Source organism: Heloderma suspectum, chromosome 4, assembly GCF_057233095.1.
Source record: "Heloderma suspectum isolate Gila_16-S chromosome 4, 16-S_ref, whole genome shotgun sequence".
NCBI classification, from domain to species: domain Eukaryota; kingdom Metazoa; phylum Chordata; class Lepidosauria; order Squamata; family Helodermatidae; genus Heloderma; species Heloderma suspectum.
Window position 1 is genome coordinate 216,437,420 of NC_139461.1, and position 26,900 is coordinate 216,464,319.

Here is a 26,900-nt window from a genome sequence, read left to right on the forward strand (position 1 = left end):
CTGATACCACCTAATGGCAGAAAGCGAAGAGGATCTCAAGAGCCTCTTGTTGAGGGTGAAAGAGGAGAGTGCAAAAGCTGGTTTGAAACTCAGCATTAAAAAAACGAAGATCATGGCATCTGGCCCCATCACTTCCTGGCATATAGAAGGGGAAGAAATGGAAGCAGTGACAGATTTTATTTTCTTGGGCTCCAAGATCAGCGCAGACGCTGACTGTAGCCGTGAAATTAAAAGACGCTTGCTCCTTGGGAGGAAAGTTATGGCAAACTTAGACAGCAAAGTAAGAAGCAGAGACATCACCTTGCCGATAAAGGTTCGTATAATCAAAGCTGTGGTTTTCCCATCGCAACGTGTGGCTGTGAGAGCTGGACTATAAAGAAGGCTGAGCGCCGAAGAATTGATGCTTTCAAACTGTGGTGCTGGAGAAGACTCTTTTGAGTCCCCTGGACTGCAAGGAGATAAATCAGTCCATCCTAAAGGAAATCAACCCTGAGTGCTCATTGGAAGGACAGATGCTGAAGCTGAAGCTCAAATATTTTGGCCACCTAATGCGAAGAGAAAACTCCCTGGAAAAGACCCTGATGCTGGGAAAGACTGAAGGCGAAAGGAGAAGGGGATGGCAGAGGATGAGATGGCTAGATAGCATCACCGATGCATTGAATATGGACTTGAGCACACTCCGGGAGAGAGTGCAGGACAGGAAGGCCTTGCGTGCTATGGTCCGTGGGGTCACGAAGAGTCCGACACGACTGAACAACAGCAAATGTATCTGTTGGGAAAGAATGATCTCTTCCAGTCTTGCTGCTGCTGAGGAATAACTGGGAATGAGGACTGATCATGCACAATTGTCACATCTGTTTTTGTTTGTTCTCTGCTAGCAATATACAGTGTGCCTGCCCTTAGTTTCTGGTTGTCAGCAATATATTCGCATATAATGACAAACCATGGTTAAATTAACTATAGTTGGTTGAATCATGAGTTGTTGTTACAAGCGAACCTAGAACTATGGGTTAACTATGGGTTTTTAACCACGAACAATCCACAAAGAGAACCTGTGGTTTGTAGTTGGATTGGGACTGTTTGCACGATTTGATAGCCCACGACAAAGGCTGTGGTATGTGCATGGCACATGAGGCCACAATTTTGAATAGGCAACCTCCACTCAGGGGTTGTCGTGTTGTGCGAACCCAGCAAGCGTGGGTTATGCGAGGGTTAAAGAACCCTTGCATAACCCATGGTGTGCTTTAGGGTTATGCCCTCGCATAAGCCATGGTTGATTTTAGGGTTTAACCCTTGCATAACCCATGCTTGCTGGGTTCGCACGACACAACCCCCAAGTGGAGATTGCGTATTTAATATGGCGCCTGCGGGCACCATGGCTTCTTGTCCAAACTTGGTCACTGTGAACTGTGAGTTGTTTAAACCATGGATTGTCATTACGTATGAACCTAGAATCATGGGTTGCTCATCAGTTTTCACCAGACTACAGAGGCAGTGGGCAAAAGCAGTTAAAAACCCACTTTCTTTACATGCCAGTACTGCAGTGTTGCAAAGGCAGTTGCAATACAAGGAGGGAGCAGGTGAAGGAGGAGAGAAACAGCCCAGAGACAGAGAGAACAAACCATGGTTTAAATAAACCATGAGTTAGCATTATGTGCAAATCATGCCATTAACTCTGTTGCACTGGAATTGGAAAATAGGTGTGATAGTAAAGCTTGTGTGTTCAAATGATTTCCAGAGAACATTATTTTGTCTGAATTAAAAATTCATGTGTTAAAATAAAGCTTTTTTTGTTAAGAATAAATTAGATGGCCTTCCTCCTTGAGGTAGCATTCCTGTGTTCAGACTTCACCATTCTGAATGTATTGCTCACTGCAAAAAATGTGAAATGAATAGCCATCACTGTAAACTTATTGTAGAGAGAATGAAGTAGAAGAAGTCAAGGAAGAAGGTCCTAAGGAAATGACTCTAGATGAATGGAAAGCTATTCAGAATAAGGATCGTGCAAAGGTTGAGTTCAACATCCGCAAACCAAATGAAGGTGCTGATGGACAATGGAAAAAAGGTTTTGTTCTTCATAAGTCAAAGAGTGAGGAGGTAGGATATACCTTGTAAATTATGTCTTGTCTTGTCTTCATGTTTTGTTGAGAGTTTTTTTTAATACACTTTAGGGTATTCCAACCATATTTATTCTCTGCATCAGATTTTACCATGTTGTATGCCTCAGCCGTGGGCTGCTAAAGTTTGGAGGTGCCAAGATAATGATAAGCCAGATCCAGGTTTGCTTACAAGGAGACTTTATTGAGTACTTGCAGCACACAGGTGTACCTATTCAGACAGCTTCTCTGAACCCAGAGCCATGGGGTAAAATGGGTTTTATACTATACATGTCAGCAGTGAGGCAGTATGACAGCAGCAAGCATTAATTAGTGTTCATCTGCAACTTTCCCAGCACAGCCACCTGTAACTCGGCATAAACATAGCCTCACTTCTCAGGCACATCCTAGGCCCTGATAAGATACTAGCCTTCATTAGCATGGAATGTGCTGAGGCTGCGCCATCGACCTTTGACTCATCTCACATGCTCAGAGCCCACTAGCAAGAGAATTGCACCAATAATGAACCTAAGCAAAGCATTATGCATCTCTAGGCCCCTCTAAAACTACAGGTGACTTGGTTACACTCCTGGGACCATTAAACATGTGAGTGTCAAAAATGTGTTTAACCTAAGATTGTCAGCTTTCATTTTGAAGCACAAGTTGCTAGCATTTGCAATTGAAGAGGAAAGCTTACAATATGACTAGCATCTGTGTGTAGGGCTTTAGGGTATAGATACAAGATGTATTCCAACTTCATTAAATTCAGTGGGAGACTTCCCAGTGGGATGTGGACTGCACCCATGATTAATTGAAAGCCTGAATCCTAGAGCCAACTCAAATCTGCTGAAATTGTGTGTGTAGTACATTGTTTTCCTGGATGGTACTACTTCATATGGGTAATTCAAACATGCAGTGTTTTAGCATGTTAAAAAGTACATGGAAAGTAAGCAGTCTCCCATCAGAAACTGTAGTAGCTTCCTGTCAGAAACGTCAAATTGAATAAAGTTAGTACTAATGAGGTGATGTTTGGAACAAAGCACTGGGTTTAAATAAACGTTCACCTTTTTAAACTACTTTTTTCTCTCCCAGATGGAAATGTTTGCCCAGGCAGATAAATGTTGGAAATATGGGGATGAGAGAGATACTGAAAATTGAATATTGGGCTGCAGAGTTAACTGTTTTTGTTGTTGAGCTTATTTATGGTTAGGTGTATTTACAGAGGTAATTGTTGCTAAAAGTGACTAAACACCTTGAAAATACGTCAAGCTGCCATTGTAAATATTTTTGGTTCCCTTGGTCCTCTATTTCTCCTAACAGCACAATCTGTTATATATTTACTCAGAAGTAAGCCCCACTGTTTTCATTGGGGCGTAATCCTGCATAATGTGTTTAGGATTGCACCTAGATATGTATTTTAGAGTTCTACATTTCCCTTAAGACTAAGAGCCAGTTCGCACACAGCGCATGAGCAGAAGTGAATATGCACACTGCTTCCCACGTATTCCTCACTTCCGCTTTTAATTATCCTACGATCCAGCAAATTGTAGGTTGTTGATTAAAAGTGGAAGGGAGGAACATGTGGGAGGCAGCACGTTTGCTCACTCCCACTCGTACATGGCAAATCATGGGTTAGCTGTGAGAACCAGGTCTGTAGTCTAATGTAATCCACTCTTCTGTGTTTTTTCATGGAGCTAATTTTACCGGTGTTTACTTTGCCCCGCAAAATACTGGCTTCAAAACCTTAAGTCTCTAGTTGCAAAACATCTCTTCTGCTTGCTGCTTTTGACTTCATCCTTGATCTGTCTACTTGTTTAGTGACTTGTATCCTACAAGTTCACTTTCCTAATCCTAGAGCATGTTATTTCTATATGTAGAGTCTCATTTTCTTCCCTTTGTTTTTATCCCTTGTGTGTCGACATAAACTTGCATCAGACAAAGGGCATGACAGAGATGCAGGGGAGTCAGCTGGAACCCAATGAGGTATTGACCTTTTATATTTATTTAGTGAATGACGAAAAACAAACTTTTTAAAAGCTCAGTTTAAGAGGTTTATAAGAAATGCATTGGGAATGGGCAATCTAAATCAAGGATATGACTCCTGATTGTGAATTAATTAGTGAATTCTTTGTAGCTGATGTGCCTGCTGCCCAATCACAAGTCTTGTCCCTGTTAATTCATCGGTGCCTGCTTTGTCACATATTGCCATGCATCTCTCTTACTGTTGTAATATACTTTGTGTAGCACTCTTTATAAAAATTATGAAGGATCTTTTCACACTGGATCCCAATACACACTTCAGTCATGATGGCTATCTAGGTACAATATAACCTGAATAGTAAACCTTTATTATTATTGCACATTTTTTCTGAAAAGTTTTGTATTTGTTTCCAGTAACATGTATGTGGATCTGTGATAATCATCATCCTCTTACTCCTGTGTAGTTACGCCTATCCAACTCTTAAAATATTTGTCAGGGCATGTGATTGCTGTGATTATTCCTTCTATTTCTGATGTTAGGGCTGTTTGCAATTGCTTATATAGCCAAAACGGCACCACACATGCACAAGAGGGGGTATCAGCAGGCATTGGGGAACCCCAGGTTTGCAGAAGTATATATAAAATATTTAAAGACCCCAAGGGGGGGACCCAAAACATCTCAGTGAGGACTAAATATGCTCAGTGGCCACCAAATGCTGAATGACTCTTGAGGAGGGGTAACAGAAAATGGAGGGAGGGGTGTGGAATGGACTGGCAGAAATCCTGAAGAGAAGCACTTGGTGCTTGTTGTTCTTCTGATGTGTGTTTATTTGTTTTATGTTTTAATTACAGCTTTGTATTTTATTTGTATTTTATTTTTGGCTTCTTTGAGCACTATTTTAGTAGAAAAGTGGGATATAAACTTAATACATTTAAACTTGTTGCAAGTCCCACTTGTACTGATACGTGTCCAATCTTAAGCATTTCTGTACAGATAATTAAGTATTAAGATTGGGTTTGAAATGTCTTTTAGGAAAGTTCTAATTTTGAATAGGTAGAACTTAATATGATATGAATACCCCTCCCAAGCGTTTTGAAGTTAATGTGTTAATATGCAGTAGTTGTACTATGTGCAAAAATGTAAAGGAGTGTCTGATTGTTCAGTCACCTGTCCCATTCGAGGAACTGTGTGACCCAAATTGAGGTAATCACAATTTAGAGACCTTATTACAGTAGTGGTAAGGTTAATGTTGATAAACATGCTTATGGGCTTTTATAATCTACCCAGTTTTATGTATTTTATTACTATCTAGTTCTACTTATCTAGTTTATTTGCCTGCACATTATGTATCTTGCCAGTTGATCTGATTGTTTGGGTGCAATACGACAAAAAACATAGCAGGTACATGGTCTATTTTAGGGATTAAATTAAATATGAAAAATAAAATCTTAATAGCTTCCACAGTTTTGGCTTTACTATATTGAAAAGAGTATATGAAAGTTCTAAGCATGCTCATTTGATACAAAACTAGATAATTCCAAGATGGCAGAGAGCAGAGTCATGTGAGATGCTGTTGGGGGCGGGGCAAAGAGATGATGCATAACTGGGATCCAGTGGTGATGGTAGTTTGAGGAAGTCCCCTTAGCTAGGGTGACCCCTTCAAAGCAACAGTTGAGGAAAGCATACTATTGTATACTACAGCTAATGTGAAAAAGAGCAGGAGACACTACACAAGCCAAACCTGTAAGCAGAGGCTGGGAGCAGTAAGGTCAATGTGAGGCCTGGCTGGGGTTGCACACAAGAAATGTGAAGAGGATGGGTCACTCCACAAGGAACAGTGGCTTTCAAAGGTGGCAAATTCTGCTTATCAGCTGACTGTTGGAACCCAGCATCCCATTCTAATTACATGAAGTTTGTCCAGCCTGTAGGAGTACTTTGAATAGGATTTTTTTTGTTAGACATCTGTACATTTTATAACGCTTATTACCCGCTTTTCATTGTGAAATCCCAATGTGTGTACAATAGTAATAAAGCAAACCATCAGTGACCAGTAAAATGGGAGAGCGCATAACAATCAGTAGTGGTGTACAAAGCGCAGCAACACAAATTCAGTAGAAAGCCTGGGTGAGTAAATAGGTCTTCAGTTGGTGCTGAAAGCGTAAAAGACTTTGTGCCAACCTGTCATTATGTCTTCTGAGTTACCCCTACAACTCCAGAGCTATTGGCCAGAGGATGGGATAGGCTTGGGTACATTTTAGAGAGGGTGTAGCAGTTACTTCTGGGCTCTACCACCCCACCTCCAGCATTGCAGTTTTTACAGACATTTCAGCTATATTCATATAGCTATATTGCTATATTAAAATAAAGATATATAAATGAATAGTAAAGCTTTGTATATATTTACTGCACATTATGTTTCCAGTGTTCTATCGAAATGAGCTGTCGAATGCTTACAGTTGCAATATTATTGCTAGCGGTGGTTAAATATTTTTTTGCCTCAGTCTCAAAGCACCCCCAGTTGGGGGCAAAAGGTGTGTGCTGCATTCCCTTGTTGACCTGACTATCCTGCTTGCGGCAGTCAACAGGGCTGGGGCCTGTTACGGCAGTTGTTGAGCATCATTTCAAGCAAGTAATGTTGGTTGAGTACCGCAGTGCTCTTCTCTTGTATTCCTGAGTTGATTTCGGTACTTGGTGAAAATATGTTTAAGTGGCAGTATTTGATCCTGAACCGCTTGCTTTCCTTTTAGTCTCATGCCGAAGACTCTGGAATGGATCATCATTTCCGCAAGCCCGCAAATGATATCACATCCCAGCTGGAGATCAATTTTGGTGATCTTGGTCGTCCTGGACGTGGTGGTAGAGGTGGAAGAGGAGGGCGTGGGCGTGGGGGAAGGGCTAGCCGTGGAAGCAGAACTGACAAGGTAATAGTTGGTTCTATTTAAATGAAGCAGTTCTTCATAGATTTTGTTGTTGTTCAGTCGTGTCCGACTCTTCGTGACCCCATGGACCATAGCCAGGCCTTCCTGTCCTGCGCACTCTCCCGGAGCGTGCTCAAGTTCATATTCATTGCATCGGTGATGCTATCTAGCCATCTCATCCTCTGCCGTCCCCTTCTCCTTTTGCCTTCAGTCTTTCCCAGCATCAGGGTCTTTTCCAGAGAGTTTTCTCTTCGCATTAGGTGGCCAAAATATTTGAGCTTCAGCTTCAGCATCTGTCCTTCCAATGAGCACTCGGGGTTGATTTCCTTTAGGATTGACTGATTTGACCTCCTTGCAGTCCAGGGGACTCGTAACAGTCTTCTCTGGCACCACAGTTCGAAAGCATCAATTCTTCGGCGCTCAGCCTTCCTTATAGTCCAGCTCTCACAGCCTTACATTACTACTGGGAAAACCATAGCTTTGATTAGACAGACCTTTTATTGGCAAGGTGATGTCTCTGCTTCTTACTATGCTGTCTAGGTTTGCCATAGCTTTCCTCCCAAAGAGCAAGCGTATTTTAATTTCATGGCTACAGTCACCGTCTGCGGTGATCTTGGAGCCCAAGAAAGTAAAATCTGTCACTGTTTCCATTTCTTCCCCTTCTATATGCCAGGAAGTGATAGGGCCAGATGCCATGATCTTCATTTTTTTAATGTTGAGTTTCAAACCAGCTTTTGCACTCTCCTCTTTCACCCTCAACAAGAGGCTCTTTAGATCCTCTTCGCTTTCTGCCATTAGGGTGGTCATCTGCATATCGGAGGTTGTTGATAATTCTCCCAGCAATCTTAATTCCGACCTCTGAGCTAATTCATGACAGGTGCTTATTTAGTAATAGTGATTTTAATCCTGGGAGGTCAGGTACATTAGTTTGCCACCATGAGTTTGAAAGTTGAAAGAGACTTGAATCTAACCCCCTGTGTATGAGCAGAAGACACTTCTGCAAGTAATTGGGAGTGTTACTGATTACGTTTCTCAGCTGCAACCCTTCATGACCCTAAAATGATATTCCATGGGAGCCCCTAAATGTTGGGAAGCACTGGGTGCTGCACCCCAGAGGCAGAAAAGGCTTCATGCATAAGCCGAAGAAGCCTTACATAATTTTAGATCCAAGCTATTGTTTTCTTGACATAAAAGGTAGAATACCCAGGATTTTACCATATGTTTCATACGTTCGTTGTCTCACAGTTAGGTGTAACTGTATTATGCCTGTCTCACTTCAAAACATGACATTCCCCATTCATGACAGTGGTTTCTTTTGTCATAGCTATATTGTGGATAGCACAAATTCCAAATAGAAATTGATATCCCAAGCAGTGTTGTGGTCTCCTACATCAAAAACAGGGATGTTTACCTTTTTTTAATATGCTTTAAGGGGGGGACAGTATAGTCTCTTTTCACTATTAATTCAGTTCCTGGATTTACTTCTTTGAAATGTTCTCACTACTAAAAGTCTTGCTGAAAGCAGTTCTTAGAACTAGAGTCCTATATGTGATTTTGCTCATTACAGATGTATAGATCCGTGCTAACATTTTTGTTTCACTGTGTTGCATTCTAGTTGGTTAAGGAGTTTGATGTGATCCACACACCCAACCAGGTTGGTGATTTGATAGTTTTTTCATATACTTTATGTAAGGCTAGGGTTGTGGAAGTTTCTAGATCGCTCTCATATAAGACATATAGGAGTTAATATATTGTTGCCCTTAGGCCTGACCAGACACATTTTAGTAGTGAAAGTTGACATGGTAATGATGGAGTGAGTGTTTTGGGCTCCTGTGCAAAGCCTCTCCCCACAAACCGGGACTTACAAACTCATAAAATCTCTTCCTATCCACATACTTGCCTGTTTTCTATGTTAGAAAGCACCAAACATTGTAACCTCTCTTTGTAGCAAAATGGGCACCAGGCAAGTGCCAGGAGAAGAACAGGAGAAGGTACTATTATACTATACGTATGCTAGCATCAAAACTTGCCAGTTTTTACTAACTAAACAAAGCCTTTCTGATGGATATTGGCTGTATGGCGTTAATAATTCAGTGCACAACTGCTTATCTATTCGGAACTTATAAGCAAGATTGTCACTAATAACTTCCAGAGTACAGAGGCAGCAGGCGGTTTCATAACTTCACTACCTTGTATGCATTCATTGGATACAAATGTTTCACTATCTTATGTAATACCACAACTGAAAACTGATACACAAACTGACTCTCCAAATAATATATATCCTATTTTTCTTTCAGTCAAGTGCTTCTGCTCCTGATGTTGATGATCCAGAAGCTTTCCCAGCTCTGTCCTAAACTGGATGCCCTAAGCCAACCCTCTGCCCCTTGCTGGGCCCTCCTCTACAAGGCTTGCATGCTTAAGGATCCTAAAAACAACTTAAGAAATTAAAAAGGGGACTCTCATTCATACCATTCACACCTGAAGACTGAATTTTACCTGTTTTGAAAATGAACTTCTCTTGCTACACAGAAGCAACAATATGGTAGTCAGTTTTGTATTTAGAAATGTAATGGTAGCAGGGATGTTTTCATAATTTTTTTCGGAAATTATGCATTCTTCATGGATACTTTTTTGTATTGCTGCTTGAAAATATGCGTTTCCAAACTTGAAATATAGGTGTGAACAGTGTGTACCAGTTAAAGCTTTCACTTCATTTGTTTTTATTTTTTTTAAGTTAGGGTTTTAGATGTGTTTTCCCTGAACTACAAACAATTTTAACTCTTGCACACTATCTTTCTTCTAATACTGCTTAGCAGATTGTTTTCAGTCCATGGTCAGCTGGGATATGTACAAACATAATTTGGAAAATTGTTAGTACTGTGTGGAATACTAACTTCTGGAGTATTTTGAGTTTTTAATACTTAAATTCAAACTTGGAGAAGTCCATTTTCTTCTATCTTTGGTAGTTTGTGTATTCAAAATCTTTATACAAAATTGATATCAGATACTTGAAAAATAGTCAAAGCACATTGGTTTATACTCTCAATACCTGCGTATGAATCCAGCAGCTCTGTTTTGGATATTTGGTCTAAGCCATTTTTTAAAAAATCCGTGTTACACCTCCCATATTTACCCTTTTAAATCTTATTCCCTTCCTTGTTTCTTCAACAAAACTAGTTGTCTGTTCGGTAAACTTCATTTAAACGTGTTAATATTGTTGCTACCAAAAATACCCTGTAGACTAGAGCAACTTTTTTTTTTTCAAGACATGAAAGGTTGGGAAGGGAGTGGCATCTATTAATACAGTTGGTTTAAACTACATTTGATATTTGTCAGGCAGTGCAGTATATCTTCATAAAAATGCCACCTGCATTGGATTCATTCAAACATTGTTCAATTAGCTGCAACCATGATCCTAAAGAAGAAACCAAAGGGCACTACTTGGGAGGAGGATTATTTGACTCGTGTAAGTTGGAGAACAAAAGAGCATCAAAATGGGACAGCTGTGGTCTCCGTGGGACATAAACCAAAACCTCACCACGTAATTGAAGTGTTGTGGATTTTGCTCTGTTGCTTCAGCTTCTGGTCTCTGCTAGCTGACAAGTGAATGTTTTATTTTCAGAGGGTGACTGTAAGAAATTCTCCTTTCCACTGTAGAATTTTCTTAATAGTTTAAATTAATCCCTGTGAACAGGAATGTTACCACTTTCAAAACACAAAAGGACTTGAGCAAATAATAAAAAGGACTACTTAGGCTTTTTGTCTGCAACATTTGTTAGGAGGCTAGAACAGGAATATCAATTTATTTAAGGTTTTTACATTTTGAGCAGCTTGTAGCATTTGTGGGTTTCTTAATGAGGTAGAAAACTAATGGTGATGCCCTATTTTTTTAAAAGCTGTATAGAATGGGCTAAAGTATTGGACAACTGAATAGTAAACTCCTTGCTTGCAGTATTCAGCTGACTTGCATAATCTGATTTCTATGAACTTTTGTTTACATAAGCAGAGGTTACTGTATTGGATTGGACTCATGGTGCATTCAACTTTTCAGCATTGTAGTCGGGAAGAAATAAGCAGATCTTTAAGTGAATCAAATAGATTTTGCCCCAAGGGTGGTTTTTAAGATGCTAAGCATTTTTTCAGAGTTACTTGGTGCTTAGTTTTGAAACCTCCGATTTTTGGAGGTAGTCAATTTCCTTGGGTCAACAGGTGCATAAGTTTTCGGTAGGGTTTTTTGTTCCATGTATATCTCATAGCATATGTTGAAAGATATTGGATGTTGTCAGTATCCTTAAAGAACATTTCATCATATAACCACTGTGCAAGTATTCTGGTCCCCAAAGACATGCTTACTGAATAGTTCTTTGCTGGTCCTTATATTCCCCTGCCTTATACTTTCCTTTTCTAGGGCAATAATGGCGCTTTCCACCCCAAATCTTAGCCCTTTTGTCCATATTATTCCTGGAAGCCACGCATCCTAGGCCGTGCCAATTTGATACTTGACACATAATTCCTTCATCTTATAGCATATGTGTAATATAGAACAGGTTTAGAAAGGCCTTTTAAAGATGGCCCATTTGCTGTTCTTTAATAGCTGTGTACTTAATTTGTGCCAAGCTGTGAAAAACATCTAATATTGGTGCGTGTGTTAACAAAATAAAGGTTTATTTTCATGCTCTTTTATAAAAACATCATGAAAAGTTGGCATTATGAATGCCTCTAATGTCACGCATCTGATTTAGTTTCTGGCTTCTAAGCCCCTAAATACTTTTCTGGGGGTGGTCCCCTTGTGGATCCATGATCAGCAGTGGGCATTGCTTTGGCAAAATATCTACTTGCATAGTTCTAGTATTAGCTATTAAATGAATTTGACTTTGTTTCATTTTCTCTTGCTTGCTTATCCTGCTCTTGCACCACTGTGTTTAGGGGTGAGGCCTCTCTTAAAATGGGCCAATATTGAATATGAATTGGTTGACTTATTTTAATGTTTGAGCATGAAAGTTCATCTTGTGTCAAATGACTGGCAGAAAAGTTACCAGATGAGTAAAAGAAAAAAGCACAAGCCCTTCTAAGGTAAAACCCCGAGGATCAAAACTATGTCTGTTATAAATCTGCATCGTCTTTCTGTTGGACGGGTACTGCATCTTATGGTTGGTTACGTCTTGCCCTATGAGATTCACTTGCATACAATACCTGTTGACTTAATAAAAGCAGGACTGATGCTTCTGGCTGTCTTGAGTGCTCAGAGTATAGAGATGTGTTCATCTTCAGATGAATAAAACTAGTTGGGGTGCTAACTGAAATTACTGATAAAAAATTACAATTTGTAATAAGGTAGTCCCCTTATTTTGTAGGATTGTAGGTATTGGTTATACATTAGATTTCAGCTGTGGTACCTTGGAAAATGCACAGACCATAATATGATGGCATTTTTGTTAGTTTTTACTATAGATGTAGTAAAAACATCCTAATCCACAGATTACTTGAGGTGGACCCAGAAGAGTTGATGACTCCCCTGTTGCCTTGCACTCCTCCCTTCCCCTAGCGCAGGGAAAGACCACTCTTTGGAGCCTCTGGGCACATCTGGCAATTTCAGAAGTTCTGGGCACCACAACAAAATGGTTGCCATGGGAGGTGTGACTTGTCACAATGGTCAATAACCTGCCCTAAAAGCCTGAGTACAAGGCAAAAGGTAGGGATCTCAGCCCCAACACATTAAACTAATTTGAACCCACAGTTTTCAGTGCCAATGGAAGCCCATTTCACAGACGGAAAACTTTTTTTTCTCCTCTATTCTCTCCGCCCACCCCCTGCCCTGCTGTCTCGTGTTCTCTCTCCACCCCAACAGCACATGTGCTCTCTCACCACATGGCCCTAGACAGCCATCCTCTTTCCTGTCACACACACATCATGTATCCTGCATGCATGCATATCACCTCCCAGATGCTTTCTCCCAATCTCATACAGCCCCCATCCATTCAGACACACAAGCACCCCAGCTGGCTTACCACTACCTTACTAGCCCCTGCCCCCACTTTTTCCAGCCTACTACTGCTCTCTTTAGCCCTGCCTTTCCCATCAGCTTACCAGACAGAAATGACAGGAGTCTCTTTGTGGCTGGGAATACCGCTGAGGAAATCCTCAGCCTGCAGCTGTCCACCATCTTCATTTCCTAAGAATGTCTTGGAGCCCTCATGTGGCCCAGAAGCATTCACGGGAAATGAGGATGACAGCAGCTGGAGGCCCTTACTTCGCTTTGATGTAATCCCAGCTGCCCAGAAGAAAGTGTGTTTAAAAGAAAGGGTGGAGCACCTTAGCAGGTCCCAAGAAAGGTGTCCAGGGCCACGCTGGTGCCCGTGGACACCATGTTGCTTCCCCCTGCTTTAGCACTATCCAAGCAAAGTTTTAAAAATTTAAGGGCTATGCAGGTGGAATCAGTGGAGCGAGGACGGGAAGGGTGGGGAATACTTATTCTAATAGGGAGATGTTGGTCTTAATCACTCGCATTAAACATTGTTCTGCTTCCTCTGTTGTGATTTCAGATGTGTTGCATTTGCTGGTATATGCCTTTTGTCAATTCAAGCTTTAACGTCTTAATCGCATCTATAAGCATTTGGTCTCACTGAGTCAGTTTTGTAATTTCTTGTAAGATAAGGGGGGGGAAGGGTTGTAAGATAAAACCAGCAAAAATACTGGTAGATATTGCAGGTTAATTCTCGAGCTGTTTTCAGCAGCACTTCCCTTGTCTCTGATCAGCTATTGGCAAAGCATCCTTGGAGGATGAACATGTGAGGGGCAGAAGGAGTGAATGGGAACAACTTTTTATAAAAGCCTCTTTTCGCCCTTGCTGCCTTCAAGAGAATTGTTAAATTTGCAATACATTGATTTGTTGGGTTAATGAACTGAAAACTTGGAGAAGATGTGAGGAAGTTAAAAGTTCAGTTTTCTTTCAGGGGAATGAACAACTGAAATAAAAGTGTAAGTTGCTTGGTCAATTAAAATGGAAAGCAGGACTAGGGTAATAGCAGTGCAACCCACTTGTTGGATTTGTCAGTGCCTGGGAATAGGCTGAGGTTGCTTGGTGAGCCAAAGGAAAAGTGCCATTTCTTTTTATTCCTCTATTTTAGAAGTCAGTCCTGGTCTAAACAGTTTCTAGGAACTTAATCTTGGGGAGCACTTGTACATTAACCCCAAATCAGTGGTCATATGTTTTCTTGCTAATTTGTGCAGTTTCTAAACCTACTCCTGGACAATTCTTTATACCCTGGGGCGTATTGTTGCATATTTCAGCAGAAGGAATATGTTATATCCTATTGATTCTCCTGGACACAGCACTGTAGTAACTGCTTCTTCATAAGGCAGACATGTTTGCTTGCCTGCAACCAGAGGCAACAGAAGCTTTCTAGAGGCTTTAGATGGAGTATACACAGCAGTCTTCTTCCCCTTCCCAATTAACCTCTGACAGGACAGTTAACATTCTAACTTAAGGAACTGCTTTGTGAGATCTCACTTGTCAACTGATCTGTTTAGTTCGATGACAGGCTAAGCCTATCAGATCATTTCCTCACACAAACAGGATAACATCTTACAGGTTCTGGAGTAGACTCAGCAGATGCTGTTGGAGATAATTAGATGGCAGTTCTGGCTCTTGTTCACTTGTGAGGTACTGATGAGAATACTGTTTCTGTACTCTCCAATTCAGTGGTTGATCTACCAAATTCAGTGCAGGTAGTGCTAAGTTCTATAAGAAAATTCTCATATCTGTTCAATGTTCCAGTGCCAGGTCACATTAGGTGCAACTGCAACTTCATAAGAATATGCTTCTCTCACAGTTTGAATAGTATACCTGGAATCCTTTTTTCAAGTTCCTCTATATGCTTGAACAAGGATAGATTCACCTAATCTGTAGTTGTCTGTCATGTTGCTTTACTTGATCAAGTTTACTTGTTGATAATATCCTTCTAGAGGTCAGGTTTTAACAGACCCAACCGAGATGTGGGAGTGTGTCCCAGAAACAAGCTGGAAGATGTCTGGTTGACATATGCACAGCATTCCATTGTGCCAACAGCAATTTTTCAGATTTTAATATATAAGGAGCCCTGGTTGTTCTGCAGCTCTCAAAGCATGTTTCATAGTTTGGCTAAATGCTTGTTCCATTTTATTTCAGAAAGGGCTGGAATTCCATTGATACAAATTGAGCACCATTGCCCATTACCACTTGCACAGGCAACCCTGTTGGATCAGAAAGGTCTTGAAACCATTTGGAACATCCATCTACCACTTCTAGGACATTTTTTTACCAAAGGATGAGCCTGCAAAATCCCAGTGATTGTGTTCCCAGAGAGCTGTTCCCAGTTCCACAAATGAAGTCATGCCCATTCAGTCATAAGTTGTATTTGCTGATAGCCAGAACAATTCTTTGCTGATTGGGCAAGGCACAGATGGACACACTGAACGATGTCCAGTGCCATCACCTTGACTGCAGCCTTTCAGGGATTATCACATAACATGCCCATCGAGTTGCAGCCTTGGTAATTGTGAGTTCATTTCTGCAGTGAAAAACCATTTCGAACTTTCCACTGGCTTATTTTTTTGTCCTGTTAAGGTGGCTTCATACACTTGTGCGAACAAGAGATTTTTGCCTGCCTGTCATCTTGGGCACGATTGGTAGGTTATCAATATGTGTTACATTGAACATTTCTACAGCAGTGACCTCATCCTGCTGTTTTGCTTCTCAATCCAACTGTTGTAATGGCAGTCCTGAAAAGCCAACTGCATTACAGTGATTGGCTGTTTCGTTAAACATAATTGTTTAAAGAAGCCCCAAAACAAAGCCTGTATTTGGGTATGGGCTGCAGCGATCTGCAACGTCCTTCATGGAATGAAAAATGGGCAGCAAGAGTTTGTGGTCTGTAACTAAATTTCCTACCAGAAAGGTAATGTCCATATTTCTTAGCTCCCCAGACCAGTCTCCTGGTCTAAGTATAGTTACCTTCTGCAGGGCTGAAGGATCTGGAAGCAAAAGCCATGGGCTATTCTCTTGTATCTGGCATTGCATGGGAAGTCACTGCTCCAGTTACATGAGCTGAAGCATCATATGCCAGGGTGACTTCAAAGCCTGGGCTGTAATGTGTTAACACATGTTCTGAAGTGGCAAGCTTCTTTGCCCCCTGTATGCACGTTCACTTGAATTCCTTTCCAGTGTTTTCCTTTCTGAAGCACACGTGCTAAATTTGGTAGAAGAAGAAGAAAAAAGAATGATAATGGTTAACTCAGTGAATGAACTAACATGTGTTATGTTTGCTGGGTGAGATGCCCTCAAGACTACTATTTTTTTCAGGTGGCTTTTGTAATCCTTTGGCATCTATAAAATGTCCACAATATGTAACTGGCTTTCTGAAGAACACACTTATCATGGTTTACTTGTAGTCCATATTCATATTCTTCAGTCTCTGAGAACTTCTACCAGACGTTTCAGATGATCCTTACCATTGGATGCCGTAACAATGATGTCATCTGGGTTATATCTACAATTGGATATATGTTGTAGTACTTGCTCCGTGGACCTCTGCCAATTTGCAGGTGCAAATGCCACTCCAAACAACACTTGATTATACTGGAGATGTCTTTCCTCTGGCTGACAATAAAATACCCTCAATTCAAGACAAAGGATTTTGTTTTCTCCCACACTGGGTTAATCACCACTGAAGTTATCACAAATCTGTACTGATTGTGTTTTTTTCATAACAGAAACAATAGGTGTTGCCCACTTCATTCACTTTTAGTCAGTATGCCTGTTCCTTCTAGGCTTACCCAGTTCCTTAGCCACTGCCTCTGATTGAAGTGGAATCCGATGGGCTTTCAAGAATTTGGGTTTTGCTCCATCAGTCAAAATGGTGCTGTCCTTAATATTCCTCAGTTGTCAAATGCCCTGTTCAAAAAACTGGATTAGCCTTGGCAAGAGTTCTGTCATCTGTTCTTGTGAGCTCGTTTTCTGGTGTACTTGAAGAGTTTTGATAGCATTCCAGTTTAAATTAATAGTATGTAATCAGTGTCATCCAAACAGTGTTGGTCCCTTTGATGGTACAACATACAGGCCTAAGGTGACTCTTAACAATTATACTGTGCTGCTGTTGTGCACACTCCCAGTGGAGTTTTTTCTTTCTCCTGTGTATGCTTTCAGCATAGCTGTTTTTCAACTGCACGTTGCTGATCTTTTGGATAAACCCTTTGTGTGGAAGAACAAATACAGCCAAGCCGGTGTCTAGTTCCATCTTGCACATTTCCCCATCTGCTAGGGATGTTATCCACATAGGTTCTTTATCTCCATCTCTTATACAAGGCACTAATAGTCAAACAATACTTAATGTAGCTAAGTCCTCACTACTCCATCTGCTTCTTCTGCATGTACTTTATGTTGTCTTTCCAGCCCTCTTTTTTCCCGCTCTGTTGTGGGTGGCAGACCTACACACTCTGCCAGCATGTTTTCCCCACTCTGCCAGCATGTTATGTTTTGGAGTCAGCCAATTGCTTTATGTCCTGCCTCACCACAGTGACTGCATTTCTGTTTTGACTCCATTTTGTTTCTTTGACTAGAAGAAGAATGTAACATGTAGGTGAGGGTTTCACTCCTGTCCATGGCTTGAAATTCCTGTAACTCACGGCTGCTTCCATGAAAGTAGCTCTTTTTATGGCTTCCTTAACAGTGAGAATAGACGATGTCAGGAGGCATTTCTGAATAATTTGATCTGAAACTAAAGACCACATGATCTTCCAGAATCCTTTGTAAGACATCTCCAGGATTGGTGTTGCCAGCTTTTGGAGTGCAGCTCCATAATCCTTAACTCTTTCCCCTTCTTGCGAGTTACACTTGTGAAATCTAAATCTCTGCAATCTTCATGGGCTTTGGAGCAAAATGTTCCTGCAGCAGAGCCCATAACTTCTGCAAAAGATTAGGAGCATGGCTTCTCTGAATGTGTCAAACTACAAAGCGAGTGGTGTGCATGATCCCCATCCCCCATGTAGTTCAGCAATGCAGGCACTTTATTTTCCTCTGGGGTATCATGAAAACCAAAGTACTGCTCAAGGCATTCAACATATGTGGGGCAGTCTTCTCCAGTACTAGCAAAGGGGTCCATATGCTTTCTCTTGGACCCCATTTTACAAATTTAATCTTCATGAGATTATCTGGCCAGTTTACTTATACACACACAAAACACACACATACCCCTACCTCCTTGAGGCCTGTATTTGGGGATGGGGGGGAAATTAGTTGAGTTCACATTTTAATGTGATTTTACCTAATTCTGTACTCGCAAACCACTATGCAAACCAAAACTCAGTTATCCTTCAACATTTGCACTTTTCCGAATTTTGCAATGGAATTCTCTAATCAAAAAAGTATAAAGGGAAATGTTTAAAAATGCATTGTATTAGGAAAATCGTTTGCAAAAAACGTGTATATTAGGCAAATATGGATTTTAAAATACATATATCAGGAGAAATATGCATTAAAACTCTTAAGTTTATATGCAGACTTTTAAAAAAAATCTCAAAGCTCTAGACAAACCAAACTTGACACTGGAAACATGAGAAACTGAAATTGAGAGATTTGCCCATCTCTATGCTTAGGCCTAGTTTTAATAACAAGGCCTCTAGGCTTACCACAATCCAAGCACCTCAGTCACTCATACTTACTAGCTCCTTTGGTGATAACTCTTAATACAGTTTCAGTAATATCACGAAAGTGTGAGTCCACCCCATCTTCATTGCCACTGTTAAATCTCTTCCTGTTGATACTCCTGGACGCAACACTGTAGTAGTGGCGTCTTCATTAGGCAGACATGTTGCTTGCCTGCCTGTTCGCTGTGTTCTGCACTGATAGACAGCGGAAGCCACCTATAGGCTTGAAATGGAACATAAACAACAGAATTAGGCTAAATAAATAGTGCAGAAACAGTGCATTTTATGGCATTGGCAGTCTGATCATATATATAATGAGAACTCCCTGTTGATTTTAATGGGATTTCAGGTAAGGGCTTAAAATTGCTGCTTTTGTTTATTTCATTTTGAAGTGGCAGGTTTAAACAGCTCATACCTAGACATCAATTGTATTGCACAGTTGAGAGTAAGCTCTGTTGGAATCCTGTCAAAGTAAACACTGTCCTGGTTTGCACGTAACAAGAGCCCGTTGGTTTAAAAACCAGTGGGTTGACATGCACAAGCAGGAGAGAGTAGGCTTTTAAACTGATGGGTGGTTGTTACGTGTGAACAGCCCCATTAATAGGATTTGGGCTGTTCACCTGCAGTATTGAAAATGTGTTCTGTCTGGTGTTCAGCTGTCCTGATCAAGTTCTATATTCAGTTATAGGTTGCTTCAAAATGTGTCTCTCCCCCCACCCCAGTACACACACTGCCATGGTTTTAGTAACTGGCGTGGGGCTAATGATTTCGCTCTCACTTTTGGTGTTTTTCATTTGTAAAATAGGACTATCTTTATTACCTTTGATCAAGTCTTTGTTCAGCTTATCTGGTGCATTTTTAGGGGTGGATATTAGAATCTTTGATCAGAAATAATTTGGATGTGGCTGTGCTTCTGTATATCCTGGTCACCCCAGTGGATGCCTCATAGGATGCAGCAGGTAATTTTATTTATTACATTTCTGTACTGCCAATAGCCAATTACGACTGGCTGTGTTCCCTGAGCTTCCAGTTTAGCTCCAGAAGTTCACACAGGCCTGAAGTCTGCCCAGCTCAATACAATTTTATTAAAGTTTTCAACAAATGTTTTGACAACACCTGCCCGTACTACAGCAAAGAGAAACACATGTTCTCAATACCCATCCCTCCCTGCACCTTTATTCTACACACTGTTCTACTTCATTCCACTTTCTCATTACAAATAAAATGCATAAAAATAAAATACAAAGTGTAAAAATATATTTTTTTAAATTGGTAGCAAAATAAAATAGAAAATTTTAAAATGTATGTTATTTTTATCCTTTCCAGTCAGTATATAGTTCAAAGTAGTTAATTCATAATTCTGTGAATTTATTCTCATTGTTCAGTTTGGTCCATAACACCCATTCATGTACTACCTGTACCACCAGGTCCTGGATTCACTGAAGGCTGCAAAGTATGTTAAGAAACCTGCAAACATGGAATTGTGTATACAAAAAAAGAAGAGGAAACACATCAAATTCCATAGTTAGATTTACAATTTGTGCCGATCATAGGTGGTGGTCTTGATTGTTTGCAACCATATGGTTTTATTCACTCTTTTTCTGTAGCTGTGTTTCAGCTAGAGCTGTGTGCAAATGGCCTCTTGAAATTCTTCACCCAGTGGGCAGAGAAATTTGGGAGACAATTTCACCGAATTTCTCCAGGGGGAAGAGAAATTCGGACTCCCCATTGGCGGGGTTTGTAGCACAGCTTTTCTTTTTTGGTAAAGGTTTTTTGGGGGGGGGCTGCGACAGCATGTCTTGGCAAGCTGTCCCCCAGTTTGCATCCACTGCAATGCAGGTGGGGGCAGCGTTGGATCTAGCTCCAGGGATGAGGTGGAATTAATGCAGTGCCAAAATCTGCCCTCCAGTTTTCTCCCCCTGTGGAAGGCTTCCATTTTTCTGCCTCATTCAGGGTGCTTTATAATTTATTTTTGTGGTGTTTTTGAACTTCCCTAATCACAGCTAGCCCCCCAGGCTGCCTGCACATCCTGATCTGAAAAAGCCCTGTGAGAAGAATTACCTAATGGTGCCTTAAACTGGGCTTTAATTGAAGTGTAGGAAGCTGAGGAGGCTGCAGGTGGCCAGAGAGATGACTGTACAATGAAAAGCAGGACACTTGTGCTCACTCCTCAGCCACCTCCTAAGTAGGGTAAGCCCAAGAAAACTCATGAGAATTTCTCTGAAATTTCTTCACCAATGAATTCCTTTTCAAAATCAATTTCTATCAAATGGAATGAGAATGGTAAAAAAAAAAATGTGGGAGAAATAGCACGAATAGCACAGCACGAATTTCAGCACCTCTTCACTTGAATCCTATTTTTCTGGAAATTGTGACTGGTTGATCTGCTGTGACTGAGCCATCCAAATACATTCTCCATTCATTGGGAAACGAAATGGACCATATTTATCTGCTTGTCCCAAATATGGCCATTTTAGTAGGCAGGTCACAGTGTTTTGTTTTGGAATGAATGTTTTTCAATATATAAACTGCTCCTGTCTTGTCCCATTCATGCTGTGAAGATAAATTCTGGAATTGTACAGATGGATATAATGAACTACTCAGGAGTGGATAGGATTACAATAAATTGCACTTTGTGGGTGTGAAAGTGATGCAGGTGCTAGTGTAGCATGGTGCTTGATTTCCCCTTTCCCTTGAATACTAAAACAGTACCATATCCTGTAATAGCACAGAATCCTCCCAAAGCTTCAGATTTGTTTCTTCCTATGGCTGTGACAATTGGATGTGCAAGTAAAATGCATTTTCCACAACTAATGCAGATCAGTTACTGATACAAGAAAACATTTTGTACTACATCCCTCAGATGGATAGTTCTGCCTGTTTCGGGGCCTGTACATTTTTGCTTTTGTTAAATCGCGTGAGTGCTGTGCTGCAATTCTGCAGGAGTTCATGTTGGCACTGTTGAAGAATTTTTGCTCTCATTTGAGGGGGGGGTGCAGAATACTTTGCACAAAACAGCATGATAAACAGCAATTTCAATAACTTCTGAAAAAAAGTTTAAAACATGGTTGCTTCTTGCAAATGGATACTTTATTGCGAATTGTGTGTGTGTGCGCACGCGCGCAGGGATTATCATGTATCATCCACATATCACAGTTGGCTTCTGCACACAACCCTGCCTAAGGAGCATATTTAAATGGACACCGTGTTATTGAAATGGGCATATATATGCACTGGAAATAATCAAATGGACATGGAAGGATCCATCTCCTAGTGTTGATCTTGTTGCAAGTAATAACTGATCTAGAGAGTTTTGTGTCGAGATGTAGAATGTGTTGATGCAAATGTATTGTATTATTTCCCACCATCTTGAAATTGCATGTACAAAATCCATGGAGTAGACATGTTTCTCAAATACAGTAAACAAGTATTCAGAATGTTACTATTATAGACCTTTGACTTAAAGATCTAGCAATAGTAAATATAGAACAAAGTGTACTAAAGGAATCCTTTGCAAAAAGTGAAGATCTTTGACATGCAAGAGTTAATATTTTAAAGGCCAATATACATGATCAGCAATTCTGGGGTAGAAATCCATGAGCTCACTTCAAAGCATTTAAAAAATCAAGGGATGAACCACAGTTTGCCATTTTTTTGTTAATTTGTACCCTAGCTTTCCACCACACAGTGCTAAGGCAACTAACAATACAAGTGCAATAAAATATAATAAAACAACATAAGCATAAAATAAGGGTAAAAACATCCATAGAATCAGTAAACCGGTTAAAACCAATGTCAATATCTCTGTGCTTCAAATTCTGGTTGAACAGACATGGGTCTGCCAAGGCTCGTATAGGAGGATGCAGTTCTTCAGGTAACTCGATCTCACGTTGCTTAGGGCACAGAAATGGACTGGTAGCTAGTGAAGCTGTTAGAATTTGGGGGTCACATGCTCTCTAGGGATGGGTGAATTTATGCCAAATTAATTCGTCATTTCCTCAGACAGTAGTGAATTCATCCATGTGATCTCAGGCTAGAGTTCTTTAATTCAAAATATTTACTTGCTATTGCATGTTAGGTATAGGGAGGAGAGACAATGGCACTGCTGAGTAACGTATTTCCTCCGGAAAGAAAAGGGCTAAGGCAACTCTGCAGTCATGCCATACTTTAGGTGCAGACTACAAATCCTCTGAAGCTTGCAAGGTATCCCAAAATTAATAATTTGTAAGACAGTGATCCAAGCTCACTATAAAGGTGAGTATTATGAATGCATGGCTTTCAGTCAAGGAGATGAGTAGTTATAATATTTGGCGGCATCACAATCTATAACTACCCTCATTCAGTAGTCTGCGGCATTCTGAAATTTCTGAACGCTCCTCAATGACAGTCTCACATAGTGCACATTACAGTAGTCCAAATGAAATGTAACGGGCATATATCACCACGGCCAGATCCAACATAACAAGGAACAGGCACTGTTGGTGCACCAGCCGCTGCCAAAACCTGGGCATCTGGGTTCAGGGCTAAATCCAGGAGTACATCCAAACTGTGAACCTGAGTCTTCAAGGAGAATGCAACTCCATAGCTGTTCAACGAATCAGGAACACCTCTGCCTTGTTTAGATTACGATTCAGGTTTCTCTCTGTTGCTGACATCAGAGACTGATTCAGAACATGAACAACTTCAACTTAGGTGGACAAGAGAGAGCTGGGTGTCATTAGCATATTGGTGCTAAATCACAGATGACCTCCCCCAATGGATTCTTGTAGACCAGGGGTACACAACCTGCAACCCATGGGCTGCATGCAGCTACCCAAAAACTCAGGAGTGCCCAGACACTGATACTGCTGCATATCACCACAGTGATGTCCCGCTAACTTGCTAATCTGCATGCTGAGTTGCATGTTTGTGCACACACCCCCCCCATCCCAGTCAATGCTAGATACAGGCCTTGGGGCTGGAAAGGTTGTGTGCTGCTGATGTAGATGTTACACAGCATGGGGAATAAAATGGAACCCCAAGGGACACTATAGAACAGGGATGGGGAACCTCTGGCCTATGGGCCTAATCCAGCCCACAGACCTAGACCAGCCTTCCCCAGCCTGGTGTCCTCCAGATGTCTTGGACTCCCAACTGCCAGCATTCCTAATGGTTGGCCATCCTGGCTGGGGCTGATGGGAGCTGGAAGTCCAAAGTATCTGGAGGCACCAGTTTGGGGGAAGGGGGGCTTGCTCAAGACTTTGCCTTGTTACCATTCATTTTGGGGTAATGTGTAAGGGCCACAGTTGTCTGATCTGAGCCAGGCACTCAAGAATCTAGATTTTCTGGAATTAGTAACCATTACTAATTCCTCAGTGCTCGGTATTCTATGTCAACAGGAGTCTGCTAGAATTGGGCAAACATTGCCAAATTTCTGTGACCAAATAGCTGCAGAACCCATATTGACGGTGATAATACTTCATGTCTTTATGGAAGATGGAGATTTCTCCAGTATCATTGCTTGGAGAGTGCAGAGATGTACTGAAGATTGTTCCATTGAGATCTTAGCCAAATAGCATTTCAATACAAGCACTTAGAAATTGCAGCGTATATCACACTTCCACAGACATTACACCAGCCCTAAATGTTCCTTTAAATTTAAAAGTTTAAAGGATGCTGAATGGTGAGAGAACACACTAAAGGTTAAGTTGTCTTTTAATCTGCTAAGAATCCCTCCCACCCCTTGGGGTGTGTGTGTGTGAATGTCCGCCCATCCATCCCATGTCTTTGACCACCTTTTGATGCTAAGCAGCGCTAAAGCCTAATGGAAATTATGGGTGGGAAGTTGTGTTGCATACTTCCTAAGTTGAAAATGTATGCAGAATCCCTTGAATATGTATCTATAGGATTTTAAAATAAAAACATACCAGAATTCTAGCTTTTTCCAAATTTTAATTGGTGTAACCAATTCTAGGTCCATGTAGGTTGCTCATTTATTCCAGGCAATATTGATTCATTCTCTCTATTCATGTTGTTGCTGTTACATAGGAAAAACAACTTTTATTACCCTGAAAATATTGTCCTGGATAACCTTGCTTTTGCTACACTGGAAACTGCAAATAACTGATATATTTTAGTGTTTAGAATTGCCTTTGGCCTTCATACAATGGGGAAGAGATGGTAGCAATCCTAAAATACTCAAGCAAGATGGGAGGCAGTTATTTTCACCTCTTACTTACATGGTAACATGCACAGCCAGAATACTAGAAAAATGCTACTACCCAAAGAACACCTGGACACAAAGTACAAGGTTTCTGAGGAACTTTATCTGTTAATATTCATCCCTTGTATCACATTAGCATCCTTCCTTCATACCTAAAGTAGTATTTTAGCCTCACAACAGCCCTATGGAAGGACTAGGGCCTCACTCTGCCTGCACCCAAACCAAGCAATAAAGTCAGTAGGGAAATTTGCCATGCGTGGAGTTGATTTAAATGTGCCATCTGCAATTCTGATTCTGGGTACTTCCAGAGAGAGGACTCCTAGCGCTACCAACCAGCAGGCATTGTGCAGCAATTGCATCTTTTTTTTCCTTAACAGATTTTCCACAGTAATAAAAGAAGAAGAATTGGTAGGGAAACACAGGACGGTTATTGGTGGAAGACGACAGTGTAAAATTAAAAATTCTGTGAATGAAGCAGGGCCATGGTGCCATAAAAGCCTCATCTGGGAGCACCCTTACAGAGTCTATGAAGTCTGTCTGTAAGATGATGATCCTTACACTCATCCTGGTTCTCAGAGTCTGCTAGTCTCTTTGTACGACCCTTTTTAGGCTTGAGAAGCAAGGCAATGGATCACATCCATTGGACAGTGAACAATGGATGCTCCCATTGCAATGGAGGACAAGACAAAGGGCTTGTGCAAGTGAGTGGGGAGAATATTCAAAATGTCCCACTGTACACAAACCTCTCCCTCACCCTTCTCTGCATCATAACCTGTTTTTAAACCAGGAGCTTTGTTCACAGACAGCTTTCTACAACAACTTTTGTGACACATATTCTAGATCATCTTTCCATTTCCATTGCTTGCGTGACTAGGCTAGTATTTGTGCATGGACAAATAAGGGGGTTTGTCCTAGCAAACGTCCTCATGCCAGGATCTCCACCAAGAGGGTTTAATGGCTTTCAGCATAATTCTATATGCCTCTACTCTTTAGTAAGTCCCATTGAGTTCAGTGGGGCTTACTCTTGGATAAGTGGGTGCAGGATTGCAGCCTTAGTCTGTGAAAGAATTATAGTCCATTCTTACAGCATCTAGAGTAAGTTTTCCACCAAAAGGAAATGTCTGTGGTAGAAAAGAAGTTCTTGGGAAAATGGATAATGAACTGAATTCAGTTTCAGAGCTAGCTTCGTCAGTGTTCATAACAGTGTGTGTAATGGTTGGCAAGTAGTCTACTGTTGCATCCACAAGTGGATTGGCAAGGTACTCAGAACATACCTGGCCTTGATGTGGTTCTTCGTGTGCAATTTTTCTGTACAAAAGCTGCTTGTTAGTGTCAGCCGTGCTCAAGATCGAAGGGTCATAATCCAAGTATTTCACAGTGGGATTTTGTTTCTGCAAACTGCTGGTAGTTAGGCAGTTTTGGCTTTCTCCTTTCTCAGTATTTTTTAAGAGGGGCACATCCTCAAAAGCTGGGTATTGTCTTTTTATGAAGACTTCCTCTATTTGTAGAGTTTCAGGCTCTTCAAAGCTGTTTGGGTTGTTTAGGAATTGTGTAGAATATACGCTTGGTTCATCCTTCATGAAGAGATGAGGGAGAAACATCAGTTTAATGGCAACTCATCTACCATTCCCCAAAAGCAAACTAGTTTTGTATAAAAGCCAGAATTTTATGACCACTCTGCAAGAGTTGATGTTTCTAAATGCTTTTGTACAGTGTAGGGTGCTTGCTGTAATATTTAGCAGGCTATGAAATTCATATGAGAGAAAGTTACATGACATAGTCCCGGTAAATTGTGAACTGCCCAGAGAGCTTCGGCTATTGGGCGATACAGAAATGAAAATAACAACAACTGCTTCCTGTTAAAAGCAGCTTTGTTCAAGTGAAAAGGAAGTCCCAGCAAACTGGATTTCCAATTATCCATATCTTCGCTTTTCTGCAAATATACCTCTGCTGACTTAAGGCAGGTGTTGGTTCATTAGAGACCAGTGAGTCAGCAAAGGGATTCTTGACAGAGATAC

The 26,900-nt window shown here is 40.9% G+C and overlaps 2 protein-coding genes across 17 annotated transcripts in view; one reads left to right on the plus strand and one right to left on the minus strand.

Annotated features, from left to right (window-relative positions):
- SERBP1 (SERPINE1 mRNA binding protein 1) overlaps positions 1-22,115 on the plus strand; it is a 35,456-nt gene extending 13,341 nt beyond the window's left edge. For both annotated transcript variants that reach the window (XM_084852273.1, XM_084852274.1), the window contains exons 6-10: positions 1,920-2,097; positions 4,032-4,079; positions 6,825-6,998; positions 8,611-8,649; positions 9,296-22,115. In XM_084852273.1, the coding sequence (XP_084708399.1) occupies positions 1,920-2,097; positions 4,032-4,079; positions 6,825-6,998; positions 8,611-8,649; positions 9,296-9,352 (496 nt within the window). In that variant the 3' untranslated portion in view covers positions 9,353-22,115. The remainder of the gene's footprint in view (positions 1-1,919; positions 2,098-4,031; positions 4,080-6,824; positions 6,999-8,610; positions 8,650-9,295) is intronic.
- The window catches only part of IL12RB2 (interleukin 12 receptor subunit beta 2), a 72,973-nt gene continuing 49,543 nt past the window's right edge, over positions 3,471-26,900 (minus strand). For 10 of the 15 annotated variants that reach the window (XM_084852270.1, XM_084852268.1, XM_084852269.1 and 7 more), the window contains one exon: positions 3,471-26,456. In XM_084852270.1, coding sequence (XP_084708396.1) covers positions 25,935-26,456 — 522 coding nt within the window. In that variant the 3' untranslated portion in view covers positions 3,471-25,934. The remainder of the gene's footprint in view (positions 26,457-26,900) is intronic. The other 5 variants (XR_014790514.1, XM_084852260.1, XM_084852261.1 and 2 more) reach the window with 5 other exon arrangements.